The 19,430-nt window shown below is 43.4% G+C and overlaps 1 protein-coding gene across 1 annotated transcript in view; it reads left to right on the forward strand.

Annotated features, from left to right (window-relative positions):
• The window catches only part of sucla2 (succinate-CoA ligase ADP-forming subunit beta), a 103,452-nt gene that overhangs the window by 47,911 nt on the left and 36,111 nt on the right, over nucleotides 1-19,430 (forward strand). The window contains exon 5 of the mRNA XM_072270486.1: nucleotides 2,744-2,872. Within this exon, the coding sequence (XP_072126587.1) occupies nucleotides 2,744-2,872 (129 nt within the window). The remainder of the gene's footprint in view (nucleotides 1-2,743; nucleotides 2,873-19,430) is intronic.

Genomic DNA, 19,430 nt, shown 5'->3' on the forward strand with positions numbered 1-19,430 from the left:
TTGCCTTCCTAATTGCTTACATAACATACATACATGTTCACTAGCAGTGAGTTCTGTAGAAAGACAACCAGTTCTTCTATTTCCATGTAAAAATTTGGGTCAGATTGAGATTTATTAATTTATCATGTGTACATCAAAGTACAGTAAAATGTGCCTTTTGTGTTAATCAACACAACCTAAGGATATGCTGGGGGCAGCTCGCAAGTGTCAACACACACTGTGGCACCAACGTAGTATGTCCACCATGTTCAGCAGACCAAGACAAGCATCGATGAAAAACCAGAGGACCATAGGGGCAGAATTAGACAATTTGGCCCATCGAGTCTGCTCTGCCATTTCATTGTGGCTGATCCAATTTTCCTCTTAGCCCCAGTCTCCTGCCTTCTCCCTGTATCCCTTCATGCCCTGGCCAATCAAGAATCTATCAACCTCTGCCTTAAATATACTTAAAAGACCTGGCCTCCACAGCTGCCTGTGGCAAAGAATTACACAGATTCAACACTCTCTGGCTAAGAAATTCCTCCTAATCTCTGTTCTAAAAGGATAGCCCTCTATTCTGAGGCTATGTCCTCTGGTTTTAGACTCTCCTACCATAGGATACATGCTCTCCACATCTATTGTATCAAGGCCTTTCACCATTCAATAGATTTTAATGAGGTCACCCCTCTTTCTTCTGAATTCCAGCAAATAAAAGCCCAGTGCCATCAAATGCTCTTCATATGACCAGCCATTCAATCCTGGAATCATTTTCATTAACCTCCTTTGAACCCTTTCCAGTTTCAGCACATTCTTTCTAAGATAAGGGGCCCAAAACCGCTCACAATACTTTAAGTGAAGTCTCACCAGAGGTTTATAAAGTCTCAAAATTGCATCCTTGCTTTTATATTTGAGTTCTCTTGAAATGAATGTGAACATTGCATTTACCTTTCTCACCACAGATTCAACCAATGAATTAGCCTTTAGGAGATCCTGCGCAAGGACTGCCAAGTCCCTTTGCACTTCAGTTTGTGTATTTTCTCTCCAGTTAGAAAATAGTCAGCCCTTTCTTATACCAAAGTGCATGACCTTACACTTCCCAACACTGCGATCCATCTGTCATTTCTTTGCCCATTTTCCTAATCTATCCAAGTCCTTCTATAGTCTCTCTACTTCCTCAAAACAGCCTATCCTTCACCTGTCTTCATATTGTCTGCAAACTTTGCAACAAAGCCACCAATTCCATCATCCAAATCATTGACATATAACTTAAAAAAGAATTGGTCCCAACACAGATCCCTGTGGAACACCACTAGTCACAAGCAGAAAAGGCTCCCGTTATTCCCATTCTTTGCTTCCTGTCAATCAGCCACATGCTGGAATCTTTCGTGTAATACTATGGGCTTGTAGCTTGTTAAGCAGCCTCGTGTGGCACCTTGTCAAAGGCCTGAAAATCTAAATACATAGCATCAACTAATTCTCCTTTGTCTATCCTGCTTGTTATTTTTTCAAAGAATTCCAACAGGTTTGTCAGGCAAGGTTTTCCCTTGAGGAATCCATGCTGACTACGAATTATTTTATCTTGTGCCAACAAGTTCCCTGAAACCACATCCTTAAGAATTGACTCCAACATCTTCCCATCCACTGAGTTCAAACAAACTGGTCTATAGTTTCCTTTCTTCTGCCTCTCTCCCTTCTTGAAGAGTGGAGTAGTATTTGCAATTTTCCAGTCATCTGGAACTATTCCAAAATCTAGTGATTCTTGAAAGCTCATTACTAATACCTCCATAATCTTGTAATCCAATCCTTTCAAAACTCTGGGGTGTACACTGTCTGGTCGAGGTGACTTATCTTCCTCCAGACCTTTCAGTTTCCTAAGAACCTTTCTTTTTAGAGCACGTTTCTAAACCTTTCTCCTTAGAAACAAAACAACAGCAGTACAAGCCGCTTTCCTCTTGCACAGACCTCCAACCCTGGAACAGACCACCCTTGTTGCCCGACTTGCAGACTGGGCCTCTGACTTCCAGGCATGCCAACCCAGGAATTTTGACCTTCGGGTCACCGACTTTGGATTTCAGATTTCATGCTTTGATCTCCAGTATCAACCCAGGTTTTACTGATCACGTAATTTTGAATTCTGGGCCTCAAATTCCAGACCTCTGACCTCAGGATTTACCAACCTCATCCACAGGGCTCGCCAACCTCCGTCATTGACCATGGGGATCATGGTCTTTGTCCTCAGAGCTCGCTGACCCGGCATCTGCCCACAGGGATTTTTGACCGTTGACTATGGTGCATTCCAACTTGGAGTTGATCACTGGCTCCTGCCCTGACTCTGCATTAACTCACTTTTCCTAAACCCTGATCTAACCCCTAGCTCCCTGTGCAGTCCCCTGAACCATCCCTACGAACCTATAAAACAACTGAGTCTGAGTTATGACTCCGATGGAAACTGCATCTTGACCAGAAGCAATTGCGTATTAACCCACCTATATTCCCCGTGCCTCTGCATCTCCCTCACAGCCCACAATGCCACCCAGCTTTGTATCATCAGAAAACTTGTAAATATTACTCTAGGTATGTGCTCCTTTAATAAGATTGGCAAAAGATGTTTTCCCCCCTTTCTCCCTGCCTGTTCCCATATTCTGAACTAAAAACATTTCCAGTCGAAATGGCGTGGTCTCATCTGGTATAATGCATGAAAAGAGGAAGCAGTAGTAGAGTTCATAGGAATTTTTAAAAACTTTTTACGTGTTTCTGCTTGAAGGGGCCAGTTCTCATTGGTAGCAGTCACGGAGGGGTGAACATTGAAGATGTGGCAGCTGAGACACCAGATGCTATTATCAAAGAACCAGTGGATATTATGGAGGGCATCAAAGGAGAGCAGGCTGCCAAGGTATTGTTAATTCGCTATTTAACAAAGTGAGAAAGGAGAAAGCATTTTTGGCATAGCTTTGTATGATTTTGATTCCAGAGGATGCTACGTAACTAACTTTATTTTACAGTGAACACATGACTTTGGTTGCTGCCTGTGCAGCTTTCACTTTAATCAATCTTCAGAGAATGAACAACTGAGAACAAAACCTAATAATAAGGTGCAGTGATGAATCTGAACTTTAGATGCATCCGTGATGCCAGAATATATTTTGGAATCCAGCAGGATATTTAGGCATTTGTTGCCAAAGTAATCATTTGACCTTGTGCAATACACACAAAATGCTGAAGATACTCAGCAGGTTAGGCCTCTTAATGTCATTGTCTATTGTGATTGGAGTGATGTTTTGTAACATTGATCTTCTCAAACTCCTTTCACGTAAGGTGAAGAGCTTCCTGTCTGCAAGATTTATTAAGGCTCTTTTAAGCTCAGATCTGCAGAAATGAAACAATCTTGTCCAGTTCATTACAACCCATTTCCTATAGCACTTTAATTATGTAACTTTATATTATAGAAGAAAGTATTAACTTAAGGGGTGCTATTTTACTTTAAAGTCTATTCAGGTTCATTAAAGAGCAAAAATACAAATGGCGGTTGAAAGAGAATCAGAATCAGGTTGATTCTCACTAGCATGTGACGTGAAATTTGTTAACTTAGCAGCAGCAGTTCAATGCAATACATCACCTAGCAGAGAAAAAAAAGTAATAATAAATAACATAATAATAATAATAAACAAGTAAATCAATTACATATATTGAATAGATTTTAAAAATGTGCAAAAACAGCAATACTGTATATTAAAGAAAAGTGAGATAGTGTCCAAAGATTCAATGTCCATTTAGGAATCAGATGGCAGAGGGGAAGAAGCTGTTCCTGAATCACTGAGTGTGTGCCTTCAGGCTTCTGTACCTCCTACCTGATGGTAACAGTGAGAAAAGGGCATGCCCTGGGTGCTGGAGGTTTTTAATAATGGACGCTGCCTTTCTGAGACACTGCTCCCTATAGATGTCCTGGGTACTTTGTGGGCTAGTACCCACGATGGATCTGACTAGATTTACAACCTTCTGTAGCTTCTTTTGGTCCTGTGCAGTAGCCCCTCCATACCAGACAGTGATGCAGCCTGTCAGAATGCTCTCCATGGTACAACTATAGAAGTTTTTGAGTGTATTTGTTGACATGCCAAATCTCTTCAAACTCCTAATAAAATATAGCTGCTGTCTTGCCTTCTTTGTAACTACATCGATATGTTGGGACCAGGTTAGATCCTCAGAGATCTTGACACCCAGGAAATTGAAACTGCTCACTCTCTCCACTTCTGATCCCTCTATGAGGATTGGTATGTGTTCCTTCATCTTACCCTTCCTGAAGTCCACAATCAGCTCTTTCGTTTTACTGACGTTGAGTGCCAGGTTGTTAGTGCGGCACCACTCCACTAGTTGGCATATCTTACTCCTGTACGCCCTCTCATCACCACCTGAGATTCTACCAACAATGGTTGTATCATCAGCAAATTTATAGGTGGTATTTGAGCTACGCCTAGCCACACAGTCATGTGTATATAGAGTAGAGCAGTGGGCTAAGCACACACCCCTGACATGTGCCAGTGTTGATCGCCAGCGAGGAGGACATGTTATCACCAATCCACACAGATTGTGGTCTTGCGGTTAGGAAGTCGAGGATCTAATTACAGAAAGAGGTACAGAGGCCCAGGTTCTGCAACTTCTCAATCAGGATAGTGGGAATAATGGTATTAAAATGCTGAGCTATAGTCGATGAACAGCATCCTGACGAAGGTGTTTGTGTTGTTCAGGTGGTCTAAAGCCATGTGGAGAGTCATTGAGATTGCGTCTGCCATTGACCTATTGTGGCAATAGGTAAATTGCAATGGGTCCAGGTCCTTGCTGAGGCAGGAGTTCAGTCTAGTCATGACCAACCTCTTAAAGCAGTTCATCACTGTTGACGTGAGTGCTACCGGGCGATAGTCGTTAAGGCAGCCCACATTATTCTTCTTAGGCACTGGTATAATTATTGCCTTTTTGAAACAAGTGGGAACTTCCGCCCGTAGCAGTGAGAGATTGAAAACAGAAACTGCTGCAAATACTCAGCAAATCAGGCAGCTTCTTTGGACAGAGACCCTTGTTTCTCTCTCCAAAGATGAGCTTGACTTAAGTATTTACATTATTTTCTATTTCTGCTTCTCTTGTTTTGTTTCTCTTATTTTAAGTAAAATGGATGAAGAGAGTTAATGGAATTCCTTCTATGTTAATGACCTACTAATGTTAAATCAATAATTTGCCTGAAACTATATTAAACTCCCAACCACTCGAAATTTATCTAGTTGTGTTGATGTAAATAATTAATGTAATGGATGTTTAACTAAGATTGTGTGGTAAAATAAATTTGATATATTGTCTTAGTATTTGCAGAGTATTTCTTCACACCCCTCTAAGAGATGCAAGGTAACCTACCCATTTCAAAGGGCTTCTTCACTTCATAACTCCATGGTTAGTTCTTCCATTCCCGCCTACCTTTTCCTTTGCTGTGGAACAACAGATGATATACCTGTCCTTTCACTCTTCCCTTCCCTGAATCCAGGGAAGCAAATAGCTTACTCAGGTGAAACAGCACTTCTTCCACTCAGTGTTTACAATGAGATGTTTCCTCCATATTGAAGAGACCAAGCACATATTGCGTGATCACTTTGCAGCATATCTGCATTTGATCTTCAAGTGACCCTAGCTTCCATTTGCCATATTTTAAATATCCTACTCTCCTTTGACATTTCTGTCCTTGTGTGCTTTTAAAATGAGCTGAAGAACAACATTTTATCTTCTGGCTGAGCCTTCCAGATCTGAAATGAATTCTCCAGCTTCAGGAAACTCGCTGTTTCTGGTTCTATCATAAAGTTGTACAACTCAGCAAAAGGCCCTTTGGCCCAATTTGTACATACTGACTAAGTTCCACTTTCTACCGCTATCCCTGCAACTCTTTCCTTGTCCTGACGAGAGGTTTCGTCCCGAATTGTCAACTGTTTATTCCCTCCATATTTTCTGCCTGGCCTGCTAAGTTTTTGCAGCATTTTGTTTGTGTTGCTCAAGATTTCCAGCATCTATAGATTCACTTGTGTTCATGGCGACACACAGGGACTCCAGTTCCCAATAATGGTGCGAGCTTTAAAGTTTTAGCTACCGTTTCAAAGATTTTAGCCGGGAATATCTGTCGAGCAAAGGTCAGCAAATACAGCATCACTGAACTCTTAAACAAACTTACTTTTAATCCGCCAGCAGCAGAGTTAATAGCGATGCTCAATAGACCACAGATTCTAGAGACACCAGGTCTGGCGACATTGACCTGGTCTAAGCAGCTCAGATGAGGAAGTGGCAGATGCTGGCTGTGCAGAAACACGGCAAGAGAGCTGGGGCACTGGTAAACTGAGAGCTAACCTGATAAGACCAGTGGTACCATCACATTTCCTGGTCAATATCCACTCGCTAGATGATAAATTGGACTCACTGAGATTGAGAATGAATGCACAGATGATAATCTGCTGCATTCCGGTTTTCATCAAAATGTGGTTAAACAACAACGTACCTGACTAGGCATTTCGACTTGTCAGGATGATCCTTTTCATCACAGACAGGAATTCCCTGTTGGGGAAATCCAAAAGAAGAGGAATCTGTGTGGACATTAACAAAGGTTGGTGCACAAACTTATCTGTTGTTACTAGTATTGAGCAACTTACAATTAAAAGCTAGCCATATTACCTGCTCAGGGAATTTACTGTTGTATTTATCACATCCTTCCAAGTGCAATCACCAAAGACACACTGGGTGAGCTTCACAGTATCATCAACTCTCTACAAAACAAGCATCCAGATGGTCTCTTTATAATTGCAGGAGACTTCAATGATGTTAACCTCCAAGACGTTTTACCCAAATTCCACCAAAGCATCACCGTGGCCACTAGGGGAACAGATAGACTGGACCATGCTTATACAGGTGCAGTACCTGCAAAGCCATCCCACACCATCATCCTGGTCTCTCTGAGCTCATCTCTATAATGTTAATCCCAGCATACTGACCACTACCGAAAATGGCGAAGCCAGGCAAGAGGACCATCACTGGATGTCCTAATGAGGCAATATTTATGCTACAGGACTGGTTTGTACAGACCAACTGGCAGCTGTTCTAGGACACAAGATAATCTGCAGATGCTGGGATCAAAGCAACACTCACAGCACGCTGGAGGAACTCTGCCCCTTCCCTCTACAGTCCTGATGAAGGGTTCCGGCCTGAAACGTCGACTCATCGTTTCCACAGATGCTGCCCGACCTGCTGAGTTCCTCCAGCGTGTTGTGAGATGTTCAAGGAGGCCTCTACAAAAGTAGTAGACGCAGTATCTGGAATAAGGTTGATGATCTTGTAGCACAGTTAGAGATTGGCATGTACGATGTTCTGGACTTCAATGAATCATGGCCAAAAGAAGATTATAGTTGGGAGTTTAACATCCAAGGATACACGTTATAATGAAAGGATAGGCAGAGCGAGAGGAGTGGCACTGTTGATTAAAATATAAAATCAAGTCCTTAGAAAGAGGTGACATAGGATCGGAAGATGTGGAATCTCTATGGTTATAATTAAGAAACTGCAAGGGTAAAAGGATCCTGATGCATATATACAGACCTCCGAACAGTAGCCAGGATGTGGGCTACAAATTACAATGGGAGCTAGAAAAGGCATGTCAAAAGGGCAATGTTATCATAGTTATGGTGGATTTTAATACGGTGGTATACTGGGAGAATCAGATTGGTGCTGGATCCCGAGAGGGAATTTATAGAATACCTGCAAGATGGCTTTAAAGAGCAGCTTGTAGTTGAGTGTGGGGATCAGCTGTTGTGGATTGGGTGTGTGCAATGAACTGGATTTGACTAGGGAGCTTAAGGTAAAGGGGAATCCTTCAGAGACAGTGATCATAATATGATAGAATTTGCAAACATGAGAAACATGCTGGAAATCCAAGCAATACACACAAAATACTGGAGGAACTCAGCAGGTCAGGCAGCATCCATGTAAAACAGTAAACAGTCGATGTTTCAGACCAAGATTCTTTATCGGGACCGGAAAGGAAGAGGGAATGAGAAGGTGGGGGGAGTACAAGTGGCAGGTGATAGGTGAAAATGGAAGAGGGGGAGGGGTGAAATGAAGAGTTGGGAAGTTGATTGGTGAAAGAGATAAAGGGCTAGAGAAGGGGGAATGTGATAGAGGATAGAAGATCATGGAAGAAAGGGAAAGGAGGAGCACCAAAGGGAGGTGGACAGGTAAGGTGAGAAGGTGTGAGAGAGAAACAGGAATGGGGAATTGTGAAGGAGTGGGAGGGGTGGTGTGGGAAATTACTGGAAGTTTGAGAAATTGATATCATGCCATCAGATTGGAGGCTACCCAGACGGAATATAAGGTGTTGCTTCTCCAAACCTGAGCGTGGCTTCATCATGACGGTAGAGGAGACCGTGGGCTGACATGTCAGAATGGGAAGTGGAATTAAAATGTGTGGCTACCGGGAGGTCCTGCTTTTTCTGGTGAAAGAAGCATAGGTGCTCAGCGTAGTGGTCTCCTAATCTATGCCAGATCGTGCTCCTGTCTAAATGCACCACTATGCAACCAGGTGTTGGACTTCCAAACAAACAAACCTCAGACAGTGAAGAGTCACACCCACTCCTCCTTGCTCATCATCCTTAACATTGGGTCCACCCCAGGGTTGTACGCTAAGCCCATTGTTGTACGCTCTGCTCACACATTTGACTGGACAGCCATACACCTGATCAATCACATTGTCAAATTTGCTGATGACATGAAAATGGTGGGGCTCATCACCAACAATGATGAGACAGCCTGCAGAGAGGAGGTGGAAGAGCTCGAGGCCTTGTGTCAGACAAATAGCCTCTTCCTTAATGTCAACAAGGCAATGAAGATGGTTATTGACTTAAGGAGAACTTGCATTGCTCACAGTCCTCTTTACATCAGCGGCACAGCAGTGGAAACTGCAAGTTGTTTCAAACCCCTGACAGTGCAGACCACAAACCTCTTCTGGTCCCAGAACACATCAAGAAAGCTCATCAATGCCTCTACTTTCCGAGGAGGCGGAAGAGAGCTGAACTGTGCACATCCAGGCACAAACAAGAAAACGTGCAGATGCTGGAACATCTGTGCTTAGGTCAGTCTACAAATGCCCAGCAGAAAGTATCATAACAAACTGCATCGCTGTTTAGTATGAAAATTGCACTGAGGCGGATGGGAAGGCTCTGTAATGGGTAGTCAAAACTGCTCAACACATTACTGGACCAGCCTCCGTGTCATCAAGGACACATATTTAGCAATGCAGTGCAAAGTAGGCACTTCTGACCCTTCAAGCCGTGCTATCCCAGTAGCCCCACAACCCCGATTAACACTACCTTTTACAATGACCATTTCACCTACTTAGTACATATTTGGACTGTGGAAGGAAACTGGAGCACCCAGGGAAAAGGTATTCCACGGGGAGGACATTCAGAGACCTACAGAACGGTGCTGGAATTGAATTCTGTAATAGTGATGTGCTGACTACTACACTAGATGCCAGAAAAGGGCACTAACATCATGAACAATCGCACACTCCTGCTCATGGACTGATTGTCTCACTGCCATCCAGGAGAAAGCTACATAGCATCCACATCAGGACCATTGGACTCAAAAGCAGTTATTATTCCCAAGCGGTAATGCTGATCAACGCCTCCACCCACTTGCTCCACTACGACTTTATTATTTTCCATCAGTCACCCTATGTACAGTGTGGTGTCACTTAATGGGCATACAATCAATCTATGTATATAAGAAAGCATAAGGTGCATTGGCCTTCATCAATCGTGGCATTGAATTTAGGAGCCGAGAGGTAATGTTGCAGCTGTATAGGACCCTGGTCAGACCCCACTTGGAGTACCGTGCTCAGTTCTGGTCACCTCAATACAGGAAGGATGTGGAAGCAATAGAAAGGGTGCAGAGGAGATTTACAAGGATGTTGCCTGGATTGGGGAGCATGCCTTATGATAATAAGTTGAGTGAACTCAGCCTTTTCTCCTTGGAGCAACAGAGGATGAGAGGTGACCTGATAGAGGTGTATAAGATGATGAGGGGCATTGATCGCGTGGATAGTCAGGCTTTTTCCCAGGGCTGAAATGACTAGCACGAGAGGGCACTGTTTCAAGGTGCTTGGAAGTAGGTATGGAGGAGCTGTCGGGATAAGTTTTTTTACGCAGTGAGTGGTGAGTGCATGGATTGGGCTGCCGGAGACGGTGGTGAAAGCGGATACGATTAGGGTCTTCTAAGAGACTCCTAGATAGGTAAATGGAGCTTAGAAAAATAGAGGGCTATGGGTAACTGTATGTAATTTCTAAGGTAAGGGCATGTGTGGCACAGCTTTGTGGGCTAAAGGGCCTGTATTGTACTGTAGTTTTTCTATGTTCTACAAACTATCTTGAGTATTTACTTTTATTGTGTTCTTTATCTTTTGTGTTTTTGTTTTGTTCTGCATTGGATCCAGAGGAACAATTATTTCGTTCTCCTTACACTTGTATACAGGAAATGACATTAAACAATCTTGAATTTGCCTAGATGTCTTAAACATTGTAATTTTATCTGCTGTACCACTTCCTTTAGCAGCTCATTTCATACACTCACCTAATTTCAGTCTCTGCTACCCTGGGAAAAAGACTGACCATTCACCTTATTTCTGCCCCTTGTGATTTTATATATCTGTAATGTAATACCTCAGATTTCCTACACTCCAGTGAAAAATGCTGCAGCCCCCCAAGTTCTGGTAATATCTTTCAAATCTTTTCTGGAGCCTTTTCTGTTTAAGGACATCCTTCCTTTGGTTTGGTGACCATAACTGCAAACAATATGCCAGGCATCAGCTCAACTATGTTTTCTACAACTGTAATGTCATGCCCCAACTCTTGCCCTCAGGGCCCTGAGTGAGAAGGCAAGCATGCCAGCTATCTTTTTCATCACCTTGTTTACCTATGTCACTACTTCCAGGGAACTATGCACTTGTAACCCTAGGTCGCTTTGTTCTACAGCACTCTTCAGGGCCCTGCCATTTACTGTGAATTCCTTCCTTGGCTTAACTCTCCAAAAGGCGACACAGCCTATTCTCCCAGTTGATCTAGATCCATATGTAATCTTAAATAACTTGCACCGTCCACTATACCTCCGATTTTGGTGTCCTCTGCAAACTCTCTAATTGTGCCAACTACATTATCATTCAAATCATTAATGTATCAGACCTGGTCACTTCTGCCCAACATCAACTTTTTTTCTTTTTTTCTCAGTTTTTCTTTTTCTATCTTATGTAGTGGGACCTGCTGGGCAATTAGCAACATAAACCACAAAGTGGCAGAGTATCCTAACGACTACTCCTGTTGCTACATTTGCTCATTTTGTCCCATTCTATCAGAAATATCGTCCTTTCATCTATCCACCCTCCCCCCCCCCTCACTTTCTTAGTGACTGGAAGTTAATATGTTTTTCTCTTAGTTCTGATAAGGATCCTGTGCCTGAAATGTCAGCTGTTTCTTTTTTAACAGTTGCTGTCTGACTTGCTGAGTATTTATTTGTTATCCAGCATCTGCGGTTTTATTTGAAGTTTGTTTACTGCCACCGTGTTGGCTTAAATATTATTTCCCTAACGCCTGACAGGTCTTCTATTCAGACTCAGATCAGATGAGACAGGCTGAAATATTTTGTTTAGTACCAGTTCCTTCACTAGTTAACAGTGTAGAGTTTGAAAAACTGGTGTGGACAGAACAGTTACACATTGGTGTAAAGATTAGTGTGGGTTTTGGGGGGGGGGGGTTCGTGATTCTGATGATTTAATTACCGTCTACTGATGGGTGCTATGAAAGAACCTGAATAGTTCAGGTAATGTTCTCCTGCTTTAGGACTTCTATAAAGTTATGGACAGAAAAGATAACAAATACACTTTGTAAATAAGCAGCAAATACAACCAAAATATAGTATATATGCAGTTTAGTCTTGACATCGAAAGTAAGACAGTGAATGGTTTGCTGGGAGTTTGGCAAAATTGTGTATTTGTGATAAATGGTATTTTTTTATATAGAGGTTTGGTGTTATTCTTGTTGCAGATATGAAAGGCACCCCAAAAGTAGATCTTGCAAAATCCAACTAGTTCGCTATTTAGTTTTCTAGCACATGATCAAGATAAGCACAACTAGCAGACATTCACCATGTAACTGAAGCAATCCCTTCCATTCTCGCGATTTTCAACATAGTACTACTTTGCAAATAACCACAACATGAATCAACAACAAACATGTATAAAGCTCATTTATTCAAGTAAAGTAATTCCTTTATCCATTTGTTTAACCTCCTTGCAATCAATTCAGTATACAGCTAAATTAGTTTAACGCAAAAGTCAAAAACGATGTTCTAAAATTTGTGTAGAAATCAGAAAAAACACTTGCGGAATTCCAATCAGATCTGGGTATTTGGGAAGGCTGCACTTGATTTAATTTATAAAATAGTTCCAATGTCAAAAGATTAGAAACTTGGATCATAATTTGACTGAATAGTCAAATTGAAGCTTTCCTATTTAAAACTGTTAGTTCTGGGTAATGATATTGGGAGATGATAAGTATCATGAACATGAAATAGAATTTATTTCAAGAAAGTCTCCGAGAGAGTGCAAAGTTTAAGAGGTTTATCGTGCATGTAGATAAAGGGAGAAATGTATTGGTTGGTCAGGTGCACATACAGTTAACCAAATAGAATTATGCATCATGGCAACAACAAAGACCTGGTTTTCAAAAAAAAAAGGCAGGAATGGGTTCTAAATATTCCGACATACAAGGTATTCAGGAGATATAGAGAAGCAAAGAAATGAATATTGATAGAAACATAGAAAATAGGTGCAGGAGTAGGCCATTCGGCCCTTCGAGCCTGCACCGCCATTCAGTATGATCATGGCTGATCATCCAACTCAGAACCCTGCACCAGCCTTCCCTCCATACCCCCTGATCCCTTTAGCCACAAGGGCCATACCTAACTCCCTCTTAAATATAGCCAATGAACTGGCCTCAACTGTTTCCTGTGGCAGAGAATTCCACAGATTCACCACTCACTGTGTGAAGAACTTTTTCCTAATCTCAGTCCTAAAAGGCTTCCCCTTTATCCTCAAACTGTGACCCCTCGTTCTGGACTTCCCCAACATCGGGAACAATCTTCCTGCATCTAGCCTGTCCAATCCCTTTAGGATTTTATACGTTTCAATCAGATCCCCCCTCAATCTTCTAAATTCCAACGAGTATAAGCCTAGTTCATCCAGTCTTTCATCATATGAAAATCCTGCCATCCCAGGAATCAATCTGGTGAACCTTCTTTGTACTCCTTCTATGGCAAGGATGTCTTTCCTCAGATTAGGGGACCAAAACTGCACACAATACTCCAGGTGTGGTCTCACCAAGGCCTTGTACAACTGCAGTAGTACCTCCCTGCTCCTGTACTCAAATCCTCTCGCTATAAATGCCAGCATACTATTCGCCTTTTTCACCGCCTGCTGTACAATGACTGGTATATAATGACACCCAGGTCTCGTTGCACCTCCCCTTTTCCTAATCAGCCACCATTCAGATAATAATCTGTTTTCCTGTTTTTGCCACCAAAATGGATAACTTCACATTTATCCACATTAAATTACATCTGCCATGAATTTGCCCACTCACCTAAACTATCCAAGTCACCCTGCATCCTCTTAGCATCCTCCTCACAGCTAACACTGCCACCCAGCTTCGTGTCATCCGCAAACTTGGAGATGCTGCATTTAATCCTCTCATCCAAGTCATTAATATATATTGTAAACAACTGGGGTCCCAGCACTTAGCCTTGTGGTACCCCACTAGTCACTGTCTGCCATTCTGAAAAGGTCCCATTTATTCCCACTCTTTGCTTCCTGTCTGCCAACCAATTCTCTATCCACAGCACTGTGTGCTTTAAGTTTGCACACTAATCTCCTGTGTGGGACCTTGTCAAAAAACTTTTGAAAATCCAAATATACCACATCCACTGGTTCTCCCCTATCCACTCTACTAGTTACATCCTCAAAAAATTCTATGAGATTCGTCAGACATGATTTTCCTTTCACAAATCCATGCTGACTTTGTCCGATGATTTCACCGCTTTCCAAATGTGCAGTTATCACATCTTTGATAACTGACTCTAGCAGTTTCCCCACCACCGATGTTAGGCTAACTGGTCTATAATTCCCCGGTTTCTCTCTCCCTCCTTTTTTAAAAAGTGAGGTTACATTAGCCACCCTCCAATCCTCAGGAACTAGTCCAGAATCTAAAGAGTTTTGAAAAATTATCACTAATGCATCCACTATTTCTTGGGCTACTTCTTTAAGCACTGTGGGATGCAGACCATCTGGCCCTGGGGATTTATCTGCCTTTAATCCCTTCAATTTACCTAACACCACTTCCCTACTAACATGTATTTCCCTCAGTTCCTCCATCTCACTGGACCGTCTGTCCCCTACTATTTCCAGAAGATTATTTATGTCCTCCTTAGTGAAGACAGAACCAAAGTAATTATTCAATTGGTCTGCCATGTCCTTGCGCCCCATAATCAATTCACCTGTTTCTGTCTGTAGGGGACCTACATTTGTCTTAACCAATCTTTTTTTCTTTTCACATATCTATAAAAGCTTTTACAGTCAGTTTTTATGTTCCCTGCCAGTTTTCTCTCATAATCTTTTTTCCCCTTCCTAATTAAGCCCTTTGTCCTCCTCTGCTGAACTCTGAATTCCTCCCAGTCCTCAGGTGAGCCACTTTTTCTGGCTAATTTGTGCTTCTTCTTTGGAATTGATACTATCCCTAATTTCCCTTGTCAGCCACAGGTGCACTACCTTCCTTGATTTATTCTTTTGCCAAACTGGGATGAACAATTGTTGTAGTTCATCCATGCGATCTTTAAATGCTTGCCATTGCATATCCACCATCAACCCTTTAAGTGTCATTTGCCAGTCTATTTTAGCTAATTCACGTCTCATACCTTCAAAGTTACCCTTCTTTAAGTTCAGAACCTTTGTTTCTGAATTAACTATGTCATTCTCCATCTTAATGAAGAATTCCACCATATTATGGTCACTCTTACTCAAGGGGCCTCTCACAACAAGATTGCTAATTAACCCTTCCTCATTGCTCAATACCCAGTCTAGAATAGCCTGCTCTCTAGTTGGTTCCTCGACATGTTGATTCAAAAAACCATCCCTCATACATCCAAGAAATCCTCTTCCTCAGCACCCTTACCAATTTGGGTCGCCCAATCTACATGTAGATTGAAGTCATCCATTATAACTGCTGTTCCTTTATTGCACACATTTCCAATTTCCTGTTTAATACCATCCCCAACCTCACTACTACTGTTAGATGGCCTGTACACAACTCCCACCAGCATTTTCTGCCCCTTAGTGTTATGCAGCTCTACCCATATCGATTCCACATCTTCCCGGCTTATGTCCTTCCTTTCTTTTGCGTTAATCTCCTCTCTAACCAGCAACACCACCCCACCTCTTTTTCTTTCATGTCTATCCCACCTGAATATTGAATATCCCTGAATGTTGAGCTCCCATCCTTGGTCACCCTGGAGCCATGTCTCTGTGATCCCAACTATATCATATTCATTAATAACAATCTGCACTTTTAATTCATTCACCTTGTTACGAATGCTCCTTGCATTGACACACAAAGCCTTCAGGCGCGCTTTTACAATTCTCTTAGCCCTTATACAATTATGTTGAAAAGTGGCCCTTTTTGATGCTTGCTCTGGATTTGTCGGCCTGCCACTTGTACTTTTCACCTTACTACTTTTTGCTTCTACCCTCATTTTACACCCCTCTGTCTCTCTGCACTGGTTCCCATCCCCCTGTTGTGAACTAACCTCCTCTCGCCTAGCCTCTTTAATTTGATTCCCACCCCCCAACCATTCTAGTTTAAAGTCACCTCAGTAGCCCTCGCTAATCTCCCTGCCAGGATATTGGTCCCCCAAGGATTCAAGTGTAACCCGTCATTTTTGTACAGGTCACGCCTGCGCCAGAAGAGGTCCCAATGATCCAAAAACTTGAATCCCTGCCCCCTGCTCCAATCCTTCAGCCACGCATTTATCCTCCACCTCATCGCATTCCTACTCTCACTGTCGCGTGGCACAGGCAGTAATCCCGAGATTACTACCTTTGCGGTCTTTTTTCTCAACTCCTTTCCTAGCTCCCTATATTCTCCTTTCAGGACCTCTTCCCTTTTCCTATCTATGTCATTGGTACCTATATGTACCACGACCTCTGGCTCCTCACCCTCCCACTTCAGGATATCTTGGACACGATCAGAAATATCCCGGACCCTGGCACCAGGGAGGCAAACTACCATCCGGGTCTCTGGACTGCGTCCACAGAATCGCCTATCTGACCCCCTTACTATCGAGTCCCCTATTACAACTGCCCTCCTCTTTCTTTCCCTACCCTTCTGAGCTACAGGGCCGCACTCTGTGCCGGAGGCACAGCCACTGTCGCTTCCCCCAGGTAAACTGTCCCCCCCAACAGTACTCAAACAGGAGTACCTATTGTCAAGGGGCACAGCCACCGGGGTACTCTCTATTACCTGACTCATCCCCTTCCCCCTCCTAACCGTGACCCACTGGTCTGCCTCCCGTGGCCCCGGTGTGACCACCTGCCTGTAACTCCTCTCTATCAACTCCTCACTCTCCCTGACCAGACGAAGGTCATCGAGCTGCAGCTCCAGTTCCCTAACGCGGTCCCTTAGGAGCTGCATCTCGGCGCACCTGGCGCAGATGTGGACGTCCGGGAGGCTTGGAGACTCCAGGGCCTCCCACATCCGGCACCGAGAACAACAAACTGCCCTCACACTCATACTGCCTCTCCCCTGAAATAACAACAAAAAATGAATCCAAACCTTCCTTGCCTCGCCCGTTTCCACCTAAGCCCGGTGAGCCGAAGCCCTTAAGCCTTCATTCTGCTCCCGGCTCACTCTGCAGCCCGCAAACTACGCTGCCCGCTGTATGAGGCTCTGTTTCTTTTAAATCTTCCGTGCTTCACTGCCCGATGTCACACGCCTGCGCAGTCCCGCCTCTCTGAACGCCGATAGAAAAAAAAACGAAAAATTCAAAAATGTCTTCCTCCGCACTCCCGCTCCGACTCTCAGACTTCCTTGATTATAGACAATATTTATTTAATACCATCATTCCAAATAAACTGATTCCTAAGCTCCGGAACCTGGGCCTTAGCACTCAGATCTGCAGCTGGATCTTCAACTTCCTCACCCAGGCTGTGAAAATAGGGGACAAGCTCTCCTCTACAATCACTCTGACCACCGCTGCCCCACAAGGCTGTGTACTCAGCCCCCTGCTGTACTCACTGTACACCTATGATTGTGGAGCCAAGTTCCCATCAAACTCAATATACAAGTTTGCTGATGACACAACAATTGTAGACCGTATCTCAGGTAATGATGAGTTTGAGTACAGAGAGGAAATTAAGAACCTGGTGGCATGGTGCGAAGACAATAACCTATCCCTCAAAGTCAGCAAGACGAAGGAATTGGTTGTTGACTTCAGAAGGAGTAGTGGACCGCACAACCCAATTTACATCGGTGGTGCGCAAGTGGACCAGGTCAAAAGCTTTAAGTTCCTCAGGGTGAATATCACAAATGACCTGACTTGGTCCAACCAAGCAGAGTTCAGTGCCGAGAAAGCCCATCAGTGCCTTTACTTCCTGAGAAAACTGAAGAAATTTGGCCTGTCCCCTAAAACCCTCACTAATTTTTATAGATGCACTGTAGAAAGCATTCTTCTAGGGTGCATCACAACCTGGTATGGAAGTTGTTCTGTCCAAGACCTAAAGAAGCTGCAAAATATCGTGAACACGGCGCAGCACATCTCATAAACCCATCTTCCATCCGTGGACTCACTTCACACCGCACGCTATTGGAGCAGTGCTGCCAGGATAATCAAGGACACAACCCACCCAGCCAACAGACTTTTCGTCCCTCTTCCCTCCGGGAGAAGGTTCAGGAGCTTGAAGTCTCGTACGGCCAGATTTGGGAACAGCTTCTTTCCAACTGTGATAAGACTGCTGAACGGATCCTGACCCGGATCTGGGCCGTACCCTCCAAATATCTGGACCTGCCGCTCGTCTTTTTTGCACTACCTTACTTCCCATTATTCTGTTTTCTATTTATGATATATAATTTAAATTTTTAATATTTACTAATTTTAACTATTTTTAATATTTATAATAATTAATATTTGTAATCCAGGGAGTGTGAAGCGCAGAATCAAATATCGCTGTGATGATTGTATGTTCTAGTACCAATTGTTTGTCGACAATAAAGTATAAAGTATTTCAGTGCAAGACAGGGAAGATATCTTCAAATTACAGAATATTTCTGTTGTCTAAAATTAAGGAACAGTAGAGATGTGTTAAGATTTCATTATTGGTCACCATCTAGTGTAAAAGATGTTGAGGAATGGATTTTCAGGAAAATGACACAGTGTGCAAAATACAAGATGATAATGGGGGATTTCTATTCCCCAAATATGGACCTTGATAACAATAAGGGGCCAGAAAGGGAAGGTGTTTCAGCAGGTAACACACATCAAAGTTGCTGGATATTCCTCCCTTACCACCATTCAGGGCCCCAAACAGTCCTTCCAGGTGAGGCGACACTTCACCTGTGAGTCGGCTGGGGTGATATACTGCGTCCGGTGCTCCCGATGTGGCCTTCTGTATATTGGCGAGACCCGACGCAGACTGGGAGACAGCTTTGCTGAACACCTACGCTCTGTCCGCCAGAGAAAGCAGGATCTCCCAGTGGCCACACATTTTAATTCCACATCCCATTCCCATTCTGACATGTCTATCCACGGCCTCCTCTACTGTAAAGATGAAGCCACACTCAGGTTGGAGGAACAACACCTTATATTCTGTCTGGGTAGCCTCCAACCTGATGGCATGAACATCGACTTCTCTAACTTCCGCTAATGCCCCACCTCCCCCTCGTACCCCATCCGTTATTTATTTATATACACACATTCTTTCTCTCACTCTCCTTTTTCTCCCTCTGTACCTCTGACTATACCCCTTGCCCATCCTCTGGGTTCCCCCCCCCCCCGCCCACTTGTCTTTCTTCCTGGACCTCCTGTCCCATGATCCTCTCATATCCCTTTTGCCTATCACCTGTCCAGCTCTTGGCTCCATCCCTCCCCCTCCTGTCTTCTCCTATCATTTTGGATCTCCCCCTCCCCCTCCCACTTTCAAATCTCTTACTAACTCTTCTTTCAGTTTGTCCTGACGAAGGGTCTCAGCCTGAAATGTCGACTGTACCTCTTCCTAGAGATGCTGCCTGACCTGCTGCGTTCACCAGCAACTTTGATGTGTGTTGCTTGAATTTCCAGCATCTGCA

This window comes from Mobula birostris, chromosome 10 (genome assembly GCF_030028105.1).
Source record: "Mobula birostris isolate sMobBir1 chromosome 10, sMobBir1.hap1, whole genome shotgun sequence".
Lineage (NCBI taxonomy): Eukaryota > Metazoa > Chordata > Chondrichthyes > Myliobatiformes > Myliobatidae > Mobula > Mobula birostris.